Here is a 20,983-nt window from a genome sequence, read left to right on the forward strand (position 1 = left end):
CTAGTGCTGTTTGAAGAGCTGCAAAGCCACAGCAGCATGCAAATGAATAGCTAGTCATACAACTCTTCAGAGTCAAGCCTTTCTGCAGCTGGTTGTGTGCTACTGCAGAAACTCTGACCTGACCTCTGCTGTTGTAGTTAATGTCTATGTGAAAACCTGACTAAAAAGAAGAAATGAGAAAGAAGCTTACAGGACACAACTATACTCATTTCAGCCTTTTTTTCTTTTTAGGACTGGCAATTTTAAAAAGGCCTCATGATGTTTCAGAAATATAAGCAGTACCAGAGTCTATCAAAGTGCCATAAGCTACTGGGTTAGAACTAATCCTCAAAGCCAAGTTCCACCTCTGGAATAATACATAAAAAAGCTGCACTGGAGAAGGGGAAAATCTGAACAACTTGTATCATCTTTTCAATTTCTCAAAAGAGCCTTTTCACTAAAACTAGTTTCAGAGGTCATCACCACAATTAGACTTTAATATTTAGGATTTTGTTGCATTTTCAGTGCTTGAAAGTAATCTCAAGTAGACCTCAGTGAGGGCGAGGAAGAAGAAATCTGATTCAGAACCTTGAGAATCTTTTCACATGTTTGTGTAGTCACTCATATTTAAGAGATCTTGTCAAAAAAGGCAACTTCATCAGGAATGTTTTCAAGCTTTCAGAAATTCACTCTCCACTACAAGACTCCCAAATCTTAACCTTGCTCTCATGTTAGGCATTTCAAAGTAGTAATTCTTGTACGTGACAGAATAAGCTTTCCCCAAATACTCCTACTTACATCTCCCACACAGACAGGATCGAGTGTAGGCAGACGATAAATTGCAAGACTGTTGGGGTTGTCTCCACCCGTGGCCAGAAGGGTCCTCGAGGGGTTGAGCTCAATAGCATGAATACCACATCCCTGCTGGTTCACCATGCCAGGTTCACGATCTTTCAGAATAGGAATCTTGGTAATTTGACCAGTCTGGACATCTACTACAAATAACTGGGGAAAAAAACAGGAGATGTAAGTTATCACCAAACAGGCAAAAAAACCAAGATGGTCAAATATCCTCCCTATTTTGAATTGACATTCTTTTAAAGTTGGAATACACAAATGCTGGGAGTATGGCTGAAAAAAATGTATAAATTCCTTCTTAGAACAAGTAAACTAACTTCATTACAGTGGGTTTTATTTCAATCATCCCATTTGGTTTTCACAACAATGGAAGAGAGAGGAGAGAAATTTGTCATGGGAGGTTTCCCATTTAACAAACCCCTTGAATCTAAAACTCTTTTCCCTGTTCAATACCATGACAAAACAATATTGTTTTTCAGTTTTACTGTACCACAATGAGAAAGAGACCCACCTCAAAACAGGCAGTAAACCCCAGGGGACTTAGCACAAGTCTCCTGCCTCCCAGATAATATACTTACGATGAAGTTTTGGCTTTGGCAAACTGACACTTATCAATTTATACAATTGGAGTTTATTTTCTGGTGATACACAGAAAATAGTAACTAAATATAGTACTGCCAGTGTAAACAACTAAAAAAAGATATCTAGCTACATACCTCATCCCACAAAAAGACTAGAAGTTGGAGCTCTGTGTCACTGTCCCCTTGGCAGAAGACTCAGTTATAAAGCCTTACAACTCTTCAAACAGACATGATACCCAGAGTTATGTCAGTTCAAACAAGTATGACCACAGGACTACAGTCTAAGCCAGAACAAAGGTTTACATCACCTGCTAAAGTGCACTTTCATTTGGGAGGTTCTTGGGTTGGATCATTTCACAGATATTGTTCAGAAGGCTGCTGCACTAACAGTCAAGTAGGTATAACAGAGGGGACAAAGCCCTTTGAGGGAACATAAGTGAAGTGAGCAAATGGAGGATCTGAAGCTGACTTGGCACTAAGGAAAGTGATGTAAAATCATAGCCCAGGATTATAATTAAATTCCATGCCCTGCCCCACAACTTTGTTCCTTTTATAACCAAAGAACATTGTCTCAAAGCCTCTGGAAGTGAACTGAAGATGGAGAAGACAACAACAACAACAAAAAAGAAGACTCAATGCAATTTAAAAAATACACACCTGTGAGAGACTGAAAGAGTTAATGTCTCAAACATTGTGGTGGGGCAAGTTCTGCTTAACTATGAACTCTGCCCAGCAAGGAACCACAGGTGAAAAGAAGCTGATCATCACCCATCAGCAACAGGACTGGAGGGTGCACAGCTCCCTGTTCTGATATGCTGAGCAGGGCAGCTGACCATGCATGGCCAAAGATCAACGTCTGCAGGGAAGGAGAAGTTAGTCCCCGAATGACCTGCAAGCCCACCGACCCATTTCCCAAAGGCTCACAAACTGCTCATGACACTAATTAGCCTAATGAGTTTGAATGCCTGCCCAAAGGACGGGCAAAGATGATAAAAGGACAAAAACTGAAGCCCCACATGCGTGCGCCCACCAGAACTGGACCCTCGGCTGACTGGAGCAATGCTGGACCCAGGACTGGTGAAATCTTTCTCTCTTCCTTTTTTCTCTCTCTGTCTTGTTCTCTCTTTCCTTTTCCATAACCCCCACTCCTTATCCCTTTAGATACAAACCCACTGACCAAGTCTAGGACTAGGAATGGATCCAGTCACCCCTGGGCTCCTCTTTGAGAAGGAGTCTATAAAGCAAGGGGGTCTGCTCTGAACCTCATGACTCAACGGGAGGGCTCTCCTTACTGTCTTGCCTGAACTGATCCCTAAATAAGCAAGGCCTGTAGTATATGTTTGGCAATGTATGGTTACCACATGTTACACGGTTTACTGACATAGTTTCATGCCAATTTTTGTTGCAAGCATACCAATTTTTGTGGTGAGCATGCCAACTCTTGTTGTGAGCGAATAAAAGTTGAGTTTTGTGAGTTAAGGTATATCCCTGGTGTGTTTCACCTTAATCCTGACCTGGGAATCAGGAAACCTGAGTCTTCATCCTGAGAAATTGGGACATGACAACACTTCAAGGTAATTATTCTGAAATCCTTTGTCAGTCATTTCTCAAGGACAAAAGATAAATCTAGAGGTTCTCAGAGAGGTTATACATAGAAGTTGCTTTTGGTGAACTCTCACAGACTGTAGATCTGTTCTTTAATAAGTGTAAAAAAAAAGACCAAGAAAATTTAGGAGCATATCTATTATTCTTGATATACTGAACTAGCAGAATATTAATGTCAAATCAAAACCCGATGAAGTATGGTATGTTAAACCCATTTTACAGAGAAAGCTGAGCTCCATTCATCGCTATTTGTGTGTTGTACCTAGAACTATGCATTACCTTCAACCCGCAACTGATCTTCCGCTGTAGGCAGTCTTGCACAAACAAGTCCTGTTCCTACAGGGACTGAATTTTCATGTTTAGTTATTTTGTATGCAGGTGTGGAGTCAGGCAACAGCTGAAGTGCAGCTGAGTAGGACGGAGGCACTCCTCACTTCTCCCAAGCCTTACAGTGCACTTTACTGCCTGAGACAGCTAGTAAAAACATGATGCACACAGCAGTCCCTCTGCCCTAACCACATCCCTGAAAATTAACACCTGCACTGCAGGATCAGGACCAGTAATTCCCTCTCCTCTCACCCTCCCTTGTCCTTCCCCTGTGAGCACATATCCTCCTTTCCACCTCAGTATTTCCTTCCAGCAGAAACACCCAACTCCTCCTTCAACTACTGAAAAAAACCCCACAAAATCAACAGTTAAGTACCTAAGATTAAGGCGTGCAGGCATCATCTGCAAGTCCTACAGCAGGCACCAGAAGTGCTAATTAGGAAGACATATCCACACCTCAGGATGTCCACTGACTTGGTAAAATCGTGCTTCAGCTGTAAGAGATTCACACTTCGAAGAGCACCTCAACAGGTATGAGGACTGAAATTAAAAACCCTTCACATTCTCCAGTCTGACACCGTCATACATCCATGTTTGATATGAGGCTAATAAAGACTTACTCTAATGCAAAATTCCATTAGCTAAACACTCAGCTACTTGGGCTGAGAAGGTAAAGAACTTGGCAACACACAATGCTGAAGCATCAGACCTTCACACTTCTGCCCTGGATCTTCAACCTCAACATCATTTTCCTACACCAAGCTTCCAAATAAAGATATTCTCGGAAGCAGGAACAGGACATATTTCTTGCACTACTTTCACCTGCTTGTACGCCACTCTAATCCACCATCAGCCCTTGAATTGCTTTTTAACTTCCTCACTTTTCTCCTCCAGTTGCACAATATTACTGTAACCAGAACAGCAACTGCTCTTAGGGCAAGAAGCTTTGCACAGTTAAGGGACTGGCTTTGTAGTTTCAGCTGTAAAGTTCTAAGCAGTAACTTCTCCCCTTGCCTGGTGTCCTAGTTTCAGCTGGGATAGAGTTAATTGTCTTCCTAGTAGCTGGTATAGTGCTATGTTTTGAGTTAGTCCAGTATGAGAAGAATGTTGATAACGCTGATGTTTTCAGTTGTTGCTACGTAATGTTTAGTCTAAAAGTCAAGGATTTTTCAGGTTGTCATGCCCAGCCAGCAAGAAGGCTGGAGGGGCACAAGAAGCTGGGAGGGGACACAGCCAGGGCAGCTGACCCAGACTGGCCAAAGGAATATTCCATACCATGTGATGTTATGCCCAGTATATAAACTGGGGGCAGTTGGCCTGGGGGATCACTGCTCAGGAATGAACTGGGCATCAGTCAGCAAGTGGTGAGCAATTGCATTGTGCATCATTTGTTTTGTATATTCTTCCAATCCTTTTATTATTATTGTCATCTTATTGTTGTTATTATCATTATTAGTTTCTTTCTTTCCATTCCATTAAACTGTTCTTATCTCAACCCACAAGTTTTACTTTTCCAGTTCTCTCCCCCATCCCACTGGGTGGGGGGGAAATGAATGAGCAGCTGTGTGGTGCTTAGTTGCTGGCTAGGGTTAAACCACAACACTTGGGAAGGAACCTGGCACACAGTGGGTAGTTTACAAACAACCACCACCTCCCTAGAATAAAATAAGCAAGCACTTCTGCGTATGCTAGGACTCTTGCATCACCTGGGGCAGGAAAGGAAGCCAGAAGCTCACACTTGCAAGCTGCGCCACTGATTGCCCAGAAATCCTCCCTGTAAATCCAACAAAAGAGAAGCCAAGAGAAGCCAAACAGTTGTTAGACACTTCTAAAACCAAAAAGGGAGAAATATTAAAAAACAAGATAGGCACCCAGCTAAGAACGCATAAAATTTTAAGAGTTTTCAAGACACTACAGTAAATAAAGTACAAAAAATCTGACTGCTTTAAACAAGTGCAGCCAAAACCACAGCATACAATGACATAAATCCAAAGAAAAAAACAGAAATTGGCCTACTTCTTCCAAGCAAACTGATACCTTTGCTCTCTTGTAAGTATATCTGCAAATAACTCCAAAGCAGCTGGGACTCTTAAGAGTCTTGACAAAGTCCTGATAGCTGAACTACACATTTATTTTTTTATCGCAAGCAGGAACTTCTTTTCCAGCTACTCATTATATAGAAACTAAAAACCAGCCCCCAAAAACTTTTCCTAGATGCAGTAAAACCCCACTAACCTCCAAACAGTGAACTGTGCATATTTGTCCCTTAGTTTTAAGCTTTGCACATAATTCAGTTCTTCCTGCTACTAAAACATATGCATATCAGCCACTGGTGTGCCAAATAACTTAACATCCAGGATTTACCAAGCTAGGATTCCTTTGGCCATCTGCCAGAAGTCCAGGACCACACTTCATCTGTGAGAAACAGCAGATTCAGCTATCGTGTTCTTTACAGGACAACCTTGTTCTAACAAGGAAACAGGCTGGATGACACGACAGAGAGAAATCCATCTTCCCTCTTTTTTTATTTTTTTTAAAGCATGTCAGATGTACAGCTTGTAACAGTGCTACTGCTTGATGATCAAGGCAGACAGGCATGGCTAGGTACTACAGTTGTCATAGCCATGAATCTTCATGATCTGGCCCTACTTTTCACAGCCCATGAGATTACTAGCTTCTTTTTCTTTCACTTTGCAGAATTTGTGAGAAGTCATTTTGGCAAATGGCTCCCATGCAATTACTATGTGGCTGTCCCCTTTTCAAACTGCTACAATCAAGTTAATCAAGAAATGAGCCCAATTCATCAAAGACAGAACTTCATTTATCAACTTGCCAAAAGTAAAGACTATGGAAGGGAATAGAATATCTGAGGACCAGAGTCTGAACTGCAAAAATCCACCCTTCTCTTATATACAATACTGAGAGCAGAACAGCTTGCCAGGATCTTCTGTAAAGTCTACTTCCATTTTTTGACCTGCCTTTCAGAGACAAGTTTAGTGGGGAAGAAAAAACCCCAAACCAGCCACAGTTACCAATTCGTTAAATGTAAGTGCCCTTCCCATGCACCCTTAACTGAAAGCATTGACTTTATACAGCAAGATTAAAAAACAGACCTATGAGATGCCATTTCAAGGCAGCACATAGACTCTCTCATGTCCTCTGCTGCTGCCCCTGCACACAGAACAGCAGATGAACAGACAGCCCTATCTTTCAGTTGATTGTATGAATCAATGAGAACAAAACCAAAGGATGCCACCCTGAGCTACAGCATGTTTTTATTACACAAGCAGGATGGATATAGATCTACAAGGCACAGAGAACATGCATGAAAGAGACTGCTTGTTCTTCACACAAGAAGAGCTCACAACATGCTCTGCGTCCCAGTTCTTCACGTACTGCTCTTGGAAATCACAGGGACATGCCTGTCATTCATACAAACATTTGAAAGAAACCCAAGATAAACACATTGCCTTGCTAAAAATAGTCACTAAGACAGAATCAATCACAATGAAGTTTCACAATTGGCTTAAGCCAATCTTTGAGAATCCACATTCTTCTTCCTCACCCACCCACCCAGTCTCACCACCCTGGTGACAGCAATTAGTCCTCAGGTAGCTGCGAGGTCAGCTGGATCATATCTCTGCCTTCAGTGAAAACTAACCTTACAAGAAAATGCATCTGAACACAAAGCAGCAAACTGATCCAGCTGACTCCCCAGCCACATGCACATCAGTGCCAGCAAGAATGAGCAGGTGGGAACATCCCATTCTGCAACAGCACAACTCCACACCAGCTGAAGCTGGTCACAAAAATTTAACCCTCAGCCAAGCTGGAAAATGATATCATTGTTCTCCTCCAAATTTGTTTTTTTTTGCTAACAAAACAACAAAAGCAAGACAGTGCTTACAGTGTCATTATGCAAATACCATTGCTGGTCACACTGAGCAGCACTGTTTGATTTTTCCCAGTTCTCAGTCTTGCTTTTTATTCAGACTGTAAACATCTCTCTTTTCCATGTTCATAAAACGCTTGCCATAAGGTTCTTCTGTTCTATGGCAATACAATTTACTAAAATATGCCAAGCCCCAAAGAAATATGGACTCTTTAAAGACTAAGCTATCAAACTGGTACATCTCCTTTCCACTGCAGATCAGAACATGCACCAATCTTAGCACAAAACCTACTCACAGGTTGTGCAGCACAGGCAATGCAAGAGGGCAATGGCCTTACACATCCTCCTTGAAAGGGTCCAAAGAGAAACAATCCAGAACACAACTAAACCATCTGAGAAGTGAGCAGCAGTAAAAGCAGTCAGCAAATTGACTGACTGAATTCACATTTCCAGAGCCAAGACCATGCAATCAGGCACCCCACCTTGCTATGAAACTCTGAAGCACTCCTAGCTAACAGCATGCACTTTGATGTCATTGAGTTTGTTCACTGCCAGAAATCACATTTGTCAGTTTTTATTTGAGTCTTGCCCTCTGTGTTTAATTTCAGGAGGCTGACAGACAGTTAACACATGTTGATAGATGACAAAGGATGGAGAAGGGAGAGACTTTGCCTGCTAAAGGGCATTGCTACCACCCACTCTATACCTGTCATGGAAACTACCAGATTCAGAAGACAGACATGGGTATCACATGCAGTTGACAAAAAAAGCAAACCAAATTGTCTTGAGACAAGAAACAACACCTGGCTACTTACTCAAAAGCCGCTAAAAAAAAAAAAAAGGTGAACGGAAGTGTCAGTTACAGGCATCAGAGGTTTATTTACATCGAGTTTTGGTCACTGTTCAGTGGACTTTGAATAGAGTTACAAACTGCAGGAGCATGACTTCTCATTCCCTCCCTGGTATCCGAAACAAGCAGTCTTCTTGATTCTTCATTACATGTGCAAAGCCAGAAGATACATTAACTCGCAAAGCAAGTGGAAATCATTTTCCCCATAGAGAGTCCACATTCACAGACTGAAGAGCAACTGTGCATTGTATTCTCACCACTACCACCCCAGGACTACAAGACTAGGTTATAATTGTATGAAATGCACAGAACAGACATGGGATCTCTTGAACAAATTAAAAGTCTCCAAGAAGAAACAACAGCTGGTGATGTGCACCAGGGCATCCAAGGCAACACATGAATCTACCAAAGAGAGAAAAGGTATCAGCCAGCATTCAGAAACGAACCTGTTCATGCCTTGGAAAAGCCACCTGAGAAAACAGAAGAAAGCATTCAGTAAGGAAGTTTTTAAACACAAATACATCTATCAGGCCTGCCTGGGGGAGGAAAAAAAACCAAACAACAAAACAAAAAAATTATATTCCAGGCAATTATATTCTCAAGCAACCAGAAACCAATAAGCAAGCTTCTTGAATTTAAGGAATGATTCACAGCTCTTGTATTTTTTCATCCTTAACTTCACAATTAGCAAAAGAATTACATCCTGAGTACATACACAGAACTAAGGGAACAAAAGAAGCTGCAAAATGATTATTAGAACTTCTTTTTAGAAACTGCTTTATTATTTGTTATTTCCTGAAATAATGAAAAGAAAAGAAAAGAAAAGAAAAGAAAAGAAAAGAAAAGAAAAGAAAAGAAAAGAAAAGAAAAGAAAAGAAAAGAAAAGAAAAGAAAAGAAAAGAAAAGAACTTCAGCAATCTCGTGTTCAGCATTTTTGTTTGGCATAAGCTTGTCTCCTACGTAAGTCTCAAAGTGTCTCCAGGAAGCCTGAACAGAAGACATTGATTACAGACATTATCTTCTTCCAAGACTTCTCAGTATAAGCCCTTCGTAATTTAGATGCCATCGTAACACATCCTAAACATTGTGACACATCCTAAACGTCATGACACACCCTAAACATCCGCACCTCTCAGAAGTTTGCCTGCTCATTCATTTGAATTTGAAAAACATTAAGAAACCCATTGCATATACGATCAAGGAGATTCTTGCAAACATGAATCCTGCCTCAGAAAGGCCCAGGTGATAGTGTTTGAATTTTTAGACACGTCAATGCTTGTATAGGTTCCATAATTCTAAATCTATCAGAAAAAGCATGCACCTTTAAGAAACCCAAATATTTCACTTACAGCTGGCCAACTGTGACCACCAGGATCCACTGGAGAACAATAGAGTTATTTCATATACACAATCATATCCATGGATATTTTTAAGGATAAAAAGTCACCACAAACAACTAAACAAGTTATAATCCTCATCAAAAATGAACAATCGGCAGAGAGCTCCATATTCTCTTCAGTGTTTATACCAACTAGTACTGTCAAGTGATTAAAACCAAACCTACTCCTCTATGACAGCAGTGTATTTTTGTTTTGTTATTAAAAACAGTGACTCCTTCTGGCACAGCATAGCTAAGGGCAATTTATAAATTAAATACTAAAAGCTCTCAGTGCCACATTCAAGGTTTGATTAAAATAACTGCTATGGTTTATATTTTTCTGTTGCATTAACTTTAATTATGTGCAACTCCAATGCGGCAAACCCCATTAAAGTCAACCAAGTTGTTTTAGATTTACTCCCAACTTAAATACCACAACTTCAGCGTCTAAGAATCGGCAAAGGAATTCTTCTTTATTAGGTCGCTTACTCAGGAGACGAGAGAAAAAACCCCTCATAATTAGAGTGTAGAGTTTAACGCTCTACTTGTTCAAATGTGAACACAAAGCAACCAAGCTAAAGCTATTACAGTATTCATAATTCATATACAACCTTTCACAATGCTGAAGTGACTTCTTTTGTAATTGTTGTCTTTTGCTTAATAAAAGACAAGGTCCATCTGTAATGTTAAGTCTAGCTGTGGAAGCATACACTTCACTGCAGCACATGCAGTGGGAACAACAATATGGTTGAATCCCTTTTCAGTTCCACGATTGTTTGGTCCCAAACAATTTTCTGCAAGGTTGCGTTAACAATGCACTTGCCCATTTATCTTCACTGCAGCAGTGCTGGAACTACAGAAGTTACAGAACACAGCAAAATCACCGCAGCTCTACAAAACAGGCAGTCATCTTGCTAGACTAAGCAAGATTTTTGAGAGCTTGTGTTTCAGCAGGAGTTTGTCTCCTGTAAGCTGTTCCGCAAACAGTGCTGGCTGCTGACCGGCTGAGGTGATGAACACATGTGGAGAAGGAACGTAGAGAGATTCTATTTCAGGCTTATTCCTGTTCAAAGATTGCTTGGTTTATACAGCCAGGCCTTTCTTCTCAAGAGCTACTGCATGAAAGCCTCTCGCTATGTAACTATGAATAATAACAGAACATCTGAAATAAAATAAATAAAAAAAAATACCACTGTCCCTTGCAGGTCCAACCACTGAGCACAGCTTCAGTGCAAAAAAACCTTGAGGCAAAGAAACAATCACACCAACTGATATACTTTGAGGTTTAAGAGGTGCTTGATCTATACATTCCTTACAACACTCGATTCATTTCTGTGGCACTAACCAACTTGCAAAGAACAAATTTGGGATTTTGCACTAACTCAATCAGAACTTCGTATGTGAAATTGCAACCTCAGCAACTGAAGTTGGGCTACTAACTCCGGCAGAGAGAATAGTACCTAAAAAGTATGATCTCCTCCATTTATTAATCACATAAGACATCATTTTAATATTCCCCTATAATGTTTCAAACCCAAAGCATCACTTTATGAGTCTGAAGAGGTTTCAATTTTTGCTGAAGCATAAAAAGGTACATAAATAAGAAAAGTTATTTGAACACTGAAAACAGGTTTAGAGTGACAAATTACACCATCAACAAGCAAAGGATAATCCTGAAGATCTGAAACTATTTTTTTTTAAGCTTGGAACATTTGAAGCTACTCTGACGAGTATCTGGAGTTTAACCACAGTTTTAGTTTTGTAGCAACTTTTCAAAATCATCAGCACAGAACCATGAATAAAAACAAACCATGGAAGACCAAGCATAACGAAAACAGAGTCTTACTAGCAACTTCTGCCAGGCATGATAGCTACCATTTAGCAACGCTACTACCACTCATTACCATTAACTTTCTGTTTGCAGGACAGGAAAAAAGATCCACCCCACTGTTGCTCTCCATTCTGCAAACAGACATAAATCACTCTGAACAGATTAGACAGATGCTGCACAAGGTACAGGCCTCCCGCTTGCTTCGCAGCCATCTGTGCAGTGCCATATTTTCAGATGAGAATGGGTCACCATTAAGCATTATCTTCATTCAAAATTAATTGCGCATGATTTTGACTCTGCTCTTAATTACTTCCTAATATTTTCCTTGGCAGTCTACGTACTTTGATTACAGTAAGCATCGTTTGAGGGTGGGGGTGGAACAGAGGAAGAACAGAGGGAAGAGAAACAGAGAGGTGGCACTTACTGTGTTGCATTTTGTCCCACACACCACTTGCTGGTGGTTCAGCCACTGGGAGGCAAACACTTTATTAAGGGTTCCGAGGTGAAATTCTCTCTCTTTCAGGAGGCTGGGAAGATGCTGGGCTGCGTATCCATGCAACAAGCGGTGATAGCTGGACTCATTCTGCGTCCTGACCTCTCTACCTTTCAGGTAGTACACCAGAGACCTTTTTACCGGGGACAGTCTTTTCCTTTTGTGAACCGAGTGATCCCATCCATACTGTGGAAAGTAAACACAGAAATTAGATAAAGCAAACGGAACAAACTTAAAACACGACTCTTCCAAATTCAAAGATATTCCCAGCAAAACACTAAAGTCTTCCAAACTACCCACGGAATACCGTACACGAAGATTTAACTCGGAAGTGCTGACGCTGCCTTCACCAACGTAAAATTAAACGTATTTACTAAAGATGTAATACCGCGACGATGCCAAAAACAGTCCACACCGGCTCGGCGCCGTTAAGACGCCAGACTCTTCTATAAAGAAACCAAAATAAGCCCAAAAGCGCTTGAAACAAATAGGAGAGGGCAGCCCCGACCGACCCCCAGCCGGGAGCTCGGCGGGGGCGGCGCGGGGGCTGCCGGCTACCGGCCGCGCCGTTCACCGGCCTCCTCCGGCCCCTCGGCATCGCTCGGGGGTAGCACCGGGCAGGGGGTTTGGGGGGGGGGGGGGGGGGGGAAGCGGCAGGAACCCGGGAAAGCCCCCGGCTCCAGCGGGGCAGGGAACGGAGCGGGTAAAGCCGCCTGCTTTCCCACAGAGACACCCTCCCGCCACCGGGACTACCCCCCCTCCCCCCAATTTAATACACCCTACCAGGACCCCCCCGCCTCAACCAGGCACCGGACGCGGCAATCCCCGGTCAGAGTGACCCCTCCTTCCCCCCGGGCACCGGCAGGTTCAGCCCCATCGGAGACAAGGGCTTCCCCCCCACCACCACACACCCGTTCCCAATCTCCCCCCACCCCGTCCCGCCCGGCCCCGGCCTACCTGCTCCCCCTGGAGCCCCCCGGGTCCCGCGGCGGCGGCTGCCGCCGCTTTCCGCTTCCTGCTAACTGTTTTCCGGGCCATAATAGAAGAAGGAGGAGGAGGAGGAGGAGGAAGAGGAGGAGGAGGAGAGGCCGAGAGCCCGGCCCGGGCCCCACATGGAGCAGGAGGGGGAGGCGGCCGCCGGGGGACGGGGCATCCAGGTGCGGAGAGCCGGGCCCGATCACTCTCTCCGCCGCAGGCCCCGCCGCCGCGCTTCACGACATTTTCCCTTCCGTTGGTGGTTGGTGGGTTTTTGGTGGGGTTTTTTTTTTGGCTTTTTTTTCTTTTTTACGACAGTCGCGTCTCATCTTTGCGGCGGCTCCCCCCGCCCCGCCCGGCAGCCTCGTTTCCTAGTAACCGGAGGAGGCGTGGCGGCGAGCTGGCCCGCCCCGCCCCCGCCCCGCCCCCTTGGCGGGGTCCCGCCTGGCGGGCGGTGCGGCGCCCCCTAGCGGCGGCGCGTGGCGGCTGGCCGCCTTTCCCCCTCGGTTTTCCTGACAGGAGAGGCGCGGGCCGGCTCTTCCCTTTTAAAATTTTCCTTTTTTTTTCCTTTCCTCGTTTATTCGTGAAACTCGGCGGGCAGCTTGGCTTTATCACCCGGCTTCTCCGAGCCACGAGGAAGGTCTGGGGGCGCCGTGTGGGCCGAGGCGGTTGGTGGAAGGTCGAGGTGCTCCATTCCACCAGGGACCCCTCCTCCACTGCCGGGGAACTAAAGGGCGCGGGGAGTATCCGTTGTTTATTATGCCGCTTTAAAACCGATGTGGACGGATGCGTGCTTTTCCTTATGTCCGTGTAGCTCATGTGTGCTTTTTCTTCCGCTTTCAGAGGCAAAAATTAGAGCGACCCAAGCCCAGCCGTGGCCGTTTTGCAAGGGATGTTGCAGAGAAAACAAAAAGGACGAGGAGAAAAGCCAGAAATGGGTAACGCGCAGGCAGACCATAAAAAAAGCCAGCCCCGGACCACCTGAAACCCTCTGGTGCCTCAAGTCACACAAAATCAGTAAACATACCGCTTTCCTGATAACAAAGGCACTTCTTTTGTGCCATTTTTTTGTGTTTTCATCTAACAAACCTCAGAGACAAGGGGGCCGTGAAAAGCCAAACTGAAAAAAATAAACCCAACTGTAAAAGAAGCTCACAGGCTTTCCAGCTTCCCCTGAGGATTAAAAGCCAAAGGGGTGATTCTAGTTTGGCCTTTTTCAGCCGCGATTTACCACCATTAATCCCCCTCCCCACACGCACACATCCATCTCTCACACACGCAACCGCCGCCGGCATTTTGGACAAAACCCTTCCCTTTCGGACCAAGGCCCTCTCAAAAGGCTGAAAACCCGCTGCCAAAGCTGCTCGGGGGCGGGGAGGGGGGGGGGGGTAAAGTGCTGCGGTGCATCCCGGCGGGGTCGCCCCCTCAGCCGCCCCGGGTGGGCGCGCAGCCCCTCGTGAGGGGACGAGGGCAGGCGTCGAGGCGGCCGCTGAGGGATGGAGCTGAGGCGTTTGGGGAGAAATGCCGCCTCTAGGGCCCGGTTCGCCTCCTCCATGCAGCCTCCGGGGGAGCTTGTCGCTGTGCCCGGGGGGGAGAGGGGCAGGAGGGGCCGGGGCCGGGGCGGGGGCCGCGGCGGGCACAGCCGGAGGGGGCGGGGCCAGGGGGCACCTCCCTTCCCCTTCGCCCCGCCCCTCCGCCCGCCGGGTGACGTCACCGCCAGCACCTCCCGATTGGGCCGGCGGGGGCAGGTGACCTCGCGGCGTGACGCCAGCGCGTCGCCGGGGAGGCGAGGCTGGGCCAGGCGAAGCGAAGACGAGGCGGAGGGCAGGTAGACAAGATGGCGCCGCCCGGTCGCGGGGCTGGAGGTGGCGACGCGGCGCGGGTTTCCTAGGGGCGGGCGGTGGGTGGTGACCGCGGGGACAGCTGGAGCCGCCGGCCAGGGGCCGCCGGGCGTCGCTCAGGTAACGGGCAGGCCGGGAAGGGTAGGGGTAGGGGCAGGGGCTGGGGGTGCCCGGTCTCCCTCGTAGCGGGGCCTGGGCCGGGGGGGGGGGTGGTGTAGCCGGCCGCTCCCTGGGCCCTCCGCCCCGCCGCCGGCACCAAACTTCGCCGCCGCTTCTCCTTGTCCGGGGCCGGGGACGCTCCGAGCCTCTGTCTTGGTTCAGCCGATGTGAAGGGGCAGCGGCAGGGCCGCTGGTCTCTCGGGGTGGGGGGGGAGGCCTCGCAGGTTGGGGGGCCGCTCCCCCGGCCGCGGAGGGGAGCGAGCCTGTGGGCCCTGCGTGAGAGTGCGGCCTTGCTCCGCCTTCACGGCGCCTCGAGACCGCTTTTGGAGATAGTGTTTAATGGAGGGGAGAACCTGCATTGTCAGCTCGGAGGGACGGAGTCCTGGCACTTACTCCCGGACTGCAGCCGGGGAGCAAAGGGGGGTTAGGCAAGGAGGGGGATGCTCCTTTCCCTACGCTCTCCTGCTTTCTGGCAGTTTCGGTCACTGCCCAAGTCAAGGGAATACCGTACTGCCTAATAACCCTTGATGAACTTGCCTTCTAAGAGCTCATTGCTGTTGAAATCTGAGTAAACTGCTAGTTTCTTTGATATTTGGAAGTAAGTTCCTCCTCATAGTAACTAAATCTTCTGTGAAAAACTGGAACGGCTGCTTTTGTTTGGGGGGTTGTGCGTGTGGTTTTTGTCAAGCCTGCCTTCAGGTGATTTTTTCATTTCTGGCTCTTATGTTATGAAAACCATAGTACCCATCTTCCCTATGTCACTTGTGACTTTAGATTTCTACTGTATTCACTCTTCGGTTGCATCTGCTTATAGGCTGAAGAGCCAAACTCTTGTTTACTTTACGGGTTGTAGCCCTCCACATCTCTGTTTATGCTTATTACCTATTCCTGGATCTTTTCTGGTTAGCTGTTCTGCTTTTGAATGGGGAGAAGGTTCATATCTTCTGCTGCGTTCGAGATGCAGACATACTATGGATGTACACACTGGTGTAGGAATGCTTCAGTTTTGTAGTTTCTAACTTCCTAATAATGCTTTGTGTTCTGTTTAGCTCAGTGCTTACTAGAAGTAAATATTTAACACTTTTATGAAGCTATTTAGTGTAATTCAAGAACTGTCTTCATGAGTTTTGATAGCTGAAAATCTGTTATTTTAAAGGGAAAGTTAGGATTGCTTTGGGGTTTTTTTTATTAGTAAAAGAAATGACAATAGATGGAAATGAGTAATCACCTTATCAAATGTTTTTATTCCCCACATAACTTAAAAATTCCAAACAAGTTAAAAAAAGTAGTCTTACAGAAATCTTACAACACTGATGCTGTCTCATTAGAATAGAGATAAACAGATGGACTCTAGCACTTGGCTGGACAACTAATATAGCTGCCACCCTGGGCTCAGTAAAAATGCATTTGTGTCCAATTTAAGCACTTTGAGGTGGATGTTCCTAAATGACGAATATTGTCAAATTAAGGAACAACTGAGTTGTGACTGGTGATGAAACTTCAGTAGCTACGCTGCCGATAGAAGACATACTGCATCTCACAGCCTCTTGTGGGGTTAAGAGGCTTTTGTAGGAGCTTGTTGAGGGGAATCTTAATCCAACTGTGATCTAGGATGTTAAGGAAAAGGAGGAAGAAGCGATACTGCAATTAGCCAGACCTCTTCCTCACCTTCTTTCCCTTATCATCCTTGGAGCATGGGACTTTCTGCCCCTGTGCAGGCACTTGTGCAACTGCTGCTTTCTTAGGGCGGACCCTGCATACCTGGGATCTCTGCTCTGCAACAGCATTTTTCAGGGGAGAGGGACAAAAAGTGTTTTGGCTGCCTCCTCTCCTTTTCTCCAGAACAGAACTATGTGGGTAGCATGGTAATAGCCATGGGGAAGGGAATGGGACTGAGATGGTACATGTGGTAGCAGCATAGCAGAATTGGACCAATTTATGCAAGGCCGTGTGCAGGATGGTGTTAGGTTGCAGTACTGCAGTAGTACTGCCACTTAATGACTTCAGTTTTCTGTACACGGAGAGCTGTGATTCCAGAGTGGCAGTGATGCTTTAGATGACCACTGCAATTGGGTGATTTAAACCTTTTAGGCAAAACCTTAATCCTAAGGGTAGGGGGAGAGAAAACATGCAGCCTTTAAACAGCTTTTGCAAGCTCGTGGGTTTAGTCTCAAACAAAACCGAAAGTGATTGCACTTTTCTTGTCTCACTGGCTAGATCTGGCCTGCAAGTTTGATAGTTCGTTTTTTTTACCTGTGAGTGCACTGTGGAACAAAGCAATCAGGCAAGAAGTTGCTTCTACTAAGATCACACACTCTGCATAAGTCAAGTGTAAGCTGAAATAAAGGTACCTGAAACTTCAAAGGCAAAACCAAGGAAGTCTCAGGTGTAAGATGTGTGAATGAATAAATGTTAGTTTCTCTTTAATGAATTGAACTTCAATTTTCAGAGTATTTTAAGAGTACGCTGATGAGTACAGAGAATACACTGATCAGCTGGAAGACTTACTGTATAGTTTATGTTGATGGATAGAAAAATCTTAATGATGAACTGTCATCCAAAACGTGTGGAAGAACTCCATCTCCATTGTTCACATGGTGTTTTGCAGTGCCCAGTACTTGTTATCTTAGAGACAAAAATCTCTAACTAATAGAATAGGAGTCAGGTTTCTGGACCCGTCCAGCAGACCACCTCATCTAATTCTGTCACACTGGCAGCCAGAGCTGTTTTGGCTGGTGCTGGTGACAAAAGTGCCATGCCACAGAAGGCATCACCTTGCTCATCCTCTTCCTTTTTAATTGTATAAACTTATGGCTTCATGTTGCTTTCACAAACTCCAGGGATTGAAAATTCAGGACATGCAATATTGTTGTCAATGTCCAGTCCCTATATCATAAGTTTTTGACATCAGCCTGCTCCTGTATTTTACAACTGGTGCTGGCTTGAATATTTTAATAAATTGATCTGTGAGAAATTTAGTCTTACTAGACAGAACATCTCTTCAGCCTTCTCTGGCATTTTGTTTCTAACATAATCACTCCCAGTCTTTTCAGTCATAATTTCCAGAGCTTCAGCTGTCATTTTACAAGGATCTCTACCTCAAGGCATTACTCTCTATTTAAAATTGATCAGTGCAATTCAGATCAATGTCAGTATAAAGAAGGTCTAGTGGAGCTTTAGTTGAAAAGCTCTGGAAGATGTTTTTGAAAGCTATTGTTTGAAGGAAAGGCAAAGAAGGTTGTTTACAAGTTATAAATAGCTCTCTTGTTTGAAAAAGTAGGTCTTCTAGGGTATTACCAGAGGTTGATTTCTCTTCCCTGTATTGTATCTGCTTGCTCTGATAACTAGGAAGGCAATGCTATTGATCTTACAGCATGTACCACTCTACAATCAATCACTGGGATTGTAGTTGATCGATACAAGCCTGAGCTCACAGTTTTTGTGTGTTAACTACTTAGGTGGGTAATCCTTTCTGGTATGCAAGTGCATCGCTTAATGCTTTGACCCTCTGACTTGGTTTGAGTAAGCTCATGTTCTGTGTCCCTAATGACCTTTTGCAGTCAGTGTAGTCTTGTATTGAGGTCTCCAAGAGAAACTGAGTATTGGGGGTTTTCCCTCTCTTGAATGATCAGATTTATTCCAAATCCTTCCTGACATGGGGAAGGCATTTTCTTAGATGTTAAGAAATACTGTCTTTCCTGTGGTTGGGAAATTTTGAAAGAACAGCTTGTATGTCCAGACTGGGTTGGTGGGGGTGGGATTCTCCCTCAAGGCTACAAAGTCTTTTCCGAACCCTTTAAGCTTGCAATGTACTGGAAACACAAAAGTATATCAAACAGGGAACAAAATATCATTGCTCTGACTTAGGTTTAAATCTTCTTTTCTAGAAGGGAAAGCAGATTGGTTCAAAATACCATGTTGCATTAGTAGTAGTACAGTTTCTAACTGACCCAGTTCAAATGGAAATTATGAGCTTCTGTTTTCTCAGCTGCATTTTGTGTCAAACTCTTACACCAGAGTAATATTTTAAGTGGGGAAATTGGAAGAACATGAGTCCTATCCAAGAAGTAGTCAGCTCTTCAGCTGGAAGATGGTCTGAATATGAATATACTTAAGCTATTTAGCTATTGGTAGTTGGTATAATGGAAACTACTAACAGTAAAAGTTGTGAGCTGCTAGTTAATCTGGTCTATGTTGCTGGAGATCAGCATTCATGGTAACTATCTACTAGATTATGTGAAAGATTTGATTTAAGCCCTTTCCTAATGTTTGTGCTTGCACCACTTGGCATCTCTAGGTTAGAGCACGTGAAGCCGTGACTGAAATGACTGGTGAGATTTATTCCCTGAATTTGGGAGGTTAGATTTCTAAGAGTATGTGTATAACCAGTTAATCTAGGTAGAGACATGTGTTTATGTGTTTAACTTGATATGCCTCATCAGTTCTGAACTCTAAAATAAAACTAGATTCCTAGTTTATAAACACACTGCAAAGTAGTTGTTAAAGCATATGTATTTCCTTTTCTGATACACCAAAGCCTCACTGGGATCCACCCTAATGACTAATACCATCATGTGGTATCCTTGCACAGTAATGTGTAATAAATTGAAGTAGAAATATAGGAGGCACATGTAGCAGGGAAAGGACTTTATATGAATGAAATCACCACTATTCATCTGGAATAAAATTGTGTGTGGCAAAAAAGGGTAGAAAAGCTTTATGCTGCATACCCTCTGAGAAAAGAATGTGTTCTTAATCTTTTAATTAAGTATTAGGTCACCACAAGCAGTTTGTTGCCAGTGTATTTGACTTCTTGATAGAAAAAAAGCTGAAAGATTATTGAGTTTCATTTTGCTTGCTGTGTTCCTAACAGTATTAAAAAAATGGCTTTTATTGTGCTTTTCAGAAAGTATGTTTAGGCTCTTTATTGGAAAGAGGGGGAATGAGTAAGTTAATGTATCCCCTAAACCGGGTGTGAGTTAGAGTTTTGCAATCAAAAATGGATGGAAAAATTATGGTAGTATAAAATAACTTTGCAGCGGAGGGGGTAATGAACCGTAAAGGTTTTGGGGGGCAGATTTATATATTACATGCCTCTGAGACTGGTGGGGTCTTTATAGACCTAGATGTGTTAATCAAGCCGTAATTCTATAAGTGGTCATTGGCTGGCAGTGCTCTGTGCTGGCAATTACTTTTACAACTAAGCATATAACTATTTGAAGTATCATCTTCTAGATACTATTCTGAGGAATACTTTAAAGAAAATGTTTGGGTAAAAAGTTCTTTGTGAAGTTTTAATCAGCCAAATATTTGTGTTACCATTTTAATCTGAAGAACTGTCAGACTAAATTGTGAGGGAGATGCATTTCAGGACTCCCACAGCTGATAAGGAGTCTTGTGCTTGCACAAATGCAAAATGCAGTTCCTTTAAGCCAGTGAACTGTCTGTGGAATAACAATTGCTAGATTCTGATTAGTGTCTTAGCAGGGGGCAATTTTCAAAATATCTGCAGTTACAGGGTTCCTTCTTGTTTATAGAAGGGAGTTTAATATGTGATTTCTATTGACTTGGCTTGAAATCTTTTGATAGCTGGTAAAAAACTTATAATGTATTCCTAGACCACTGAATGCCAGTGCTCAGTAATGTAATTTCTTTGCAAAGAAAATTCAAGTAAAGACAGTAAAAAGCTTGTTGCTTTTAACTAACACTATTAAATTTTTCTTAATTTGTATGCAAAGGGAAAGCTAGCAGATTCAAGTGTGGACATAAATGTAATACTGTTATGTTCCGTAATCTCTTCTGCAAGAAGATCTTCAACTGGAAAAGCCTTAATAAGTACAGCTTAAAGAATCCACCAGCGTATTATGAGATGCAAGATAAATGAAGGTAGACAGAGGTGAAGAAGTTGAATGTGGCATAAATGGCTATGTTGTCTTAAGCTGCTTTTGGAGCTGGGTATGGACTCTAGAAATACACATTTGGTTGACAGAATGGCTGTCACATAGAATCATAGAACGGTTTGGGTTGGAAGGGACCTTAAAGATCACCTAGTTCCAACTGCCCTGCCATGGGCAGGGACGCCTTCCACTGGACCAGGTGGCTCAAAGCCCCATCCAACCTGGCCTTGAACAATTCCAGGGATTGAGCATCCTCAGTTTCTCTGGGCAACCTGTTCCAGTGCCTCACCACCCTCACAGTGAAGAACTTCTTCCTC

General features: G+C 44.1%; 2 protein-coding genes across 3 annotated transcripts in view; one reads left to right on the forward strand and one right to left on the reverse strand.

Moving 5' to 3' along the window:
* DCAF12 (DDB1 and CUL4 associated factor 12) overlaps nt 1–12,957 on the reverse strand; it is a 35,209-nt gene extending 22,252 nt beyond the window's left edge. Inside the window, exons 1-3 of the mRNA XM_075020770.1 lie at nt 12,752–12,957; nt 11,726–11,980; nt 778–984 (exon numbers count right to left, since the gene is read on the reverse strand). Coding sequence (XP_074876871.1) covers nt 778–984; nt 11,726–11,980; nt 12,752–12,832 — 543 coding nt within the window. The 5' untranslated portion in view covers nt 12,833–12,957. The remainder of the gene's footprint in view (nt 1–777; nt 985–11,725; nt 11,981–12,751) is intronic.
* Nucleotides 12,958–14,505: 1,548 nt separating this feature from the next.
* UBAP1 (ubiquitin associated protein 1) overlaps nt 14,506–20,983 on the forward strand; it is a 43,241-nt gene continuing 36,763 nt past the window's right edge. The window contains exon 1 of one of the 2 annotated variants that reach the window (XM_075021556.1): nt 14,506–14,597. The gene's annotated coding sequence lies outside the window, so the exon portion shown is untranslated. Of the gene's footprint in view, nt 14,731–20,983 lie in introns of both variants that reach the window. The other variant, XM_075021557.1, reaches the window with a different exon arrangement.

This window comes from Buteo buteo, chromosome Z (assembly GCF_964188355.1).
Source record: "Buteo buteo chromosome Z, bButBut1.hap1.1, whole genome shotgun sequence".
Classification (NCBI taxonomy): domain Eukaryota; kingdom Metazoa; phylum Chordata; class Aves; order Accipitriformes; family Accipitridae; genus Buteo; species Buteo buteo.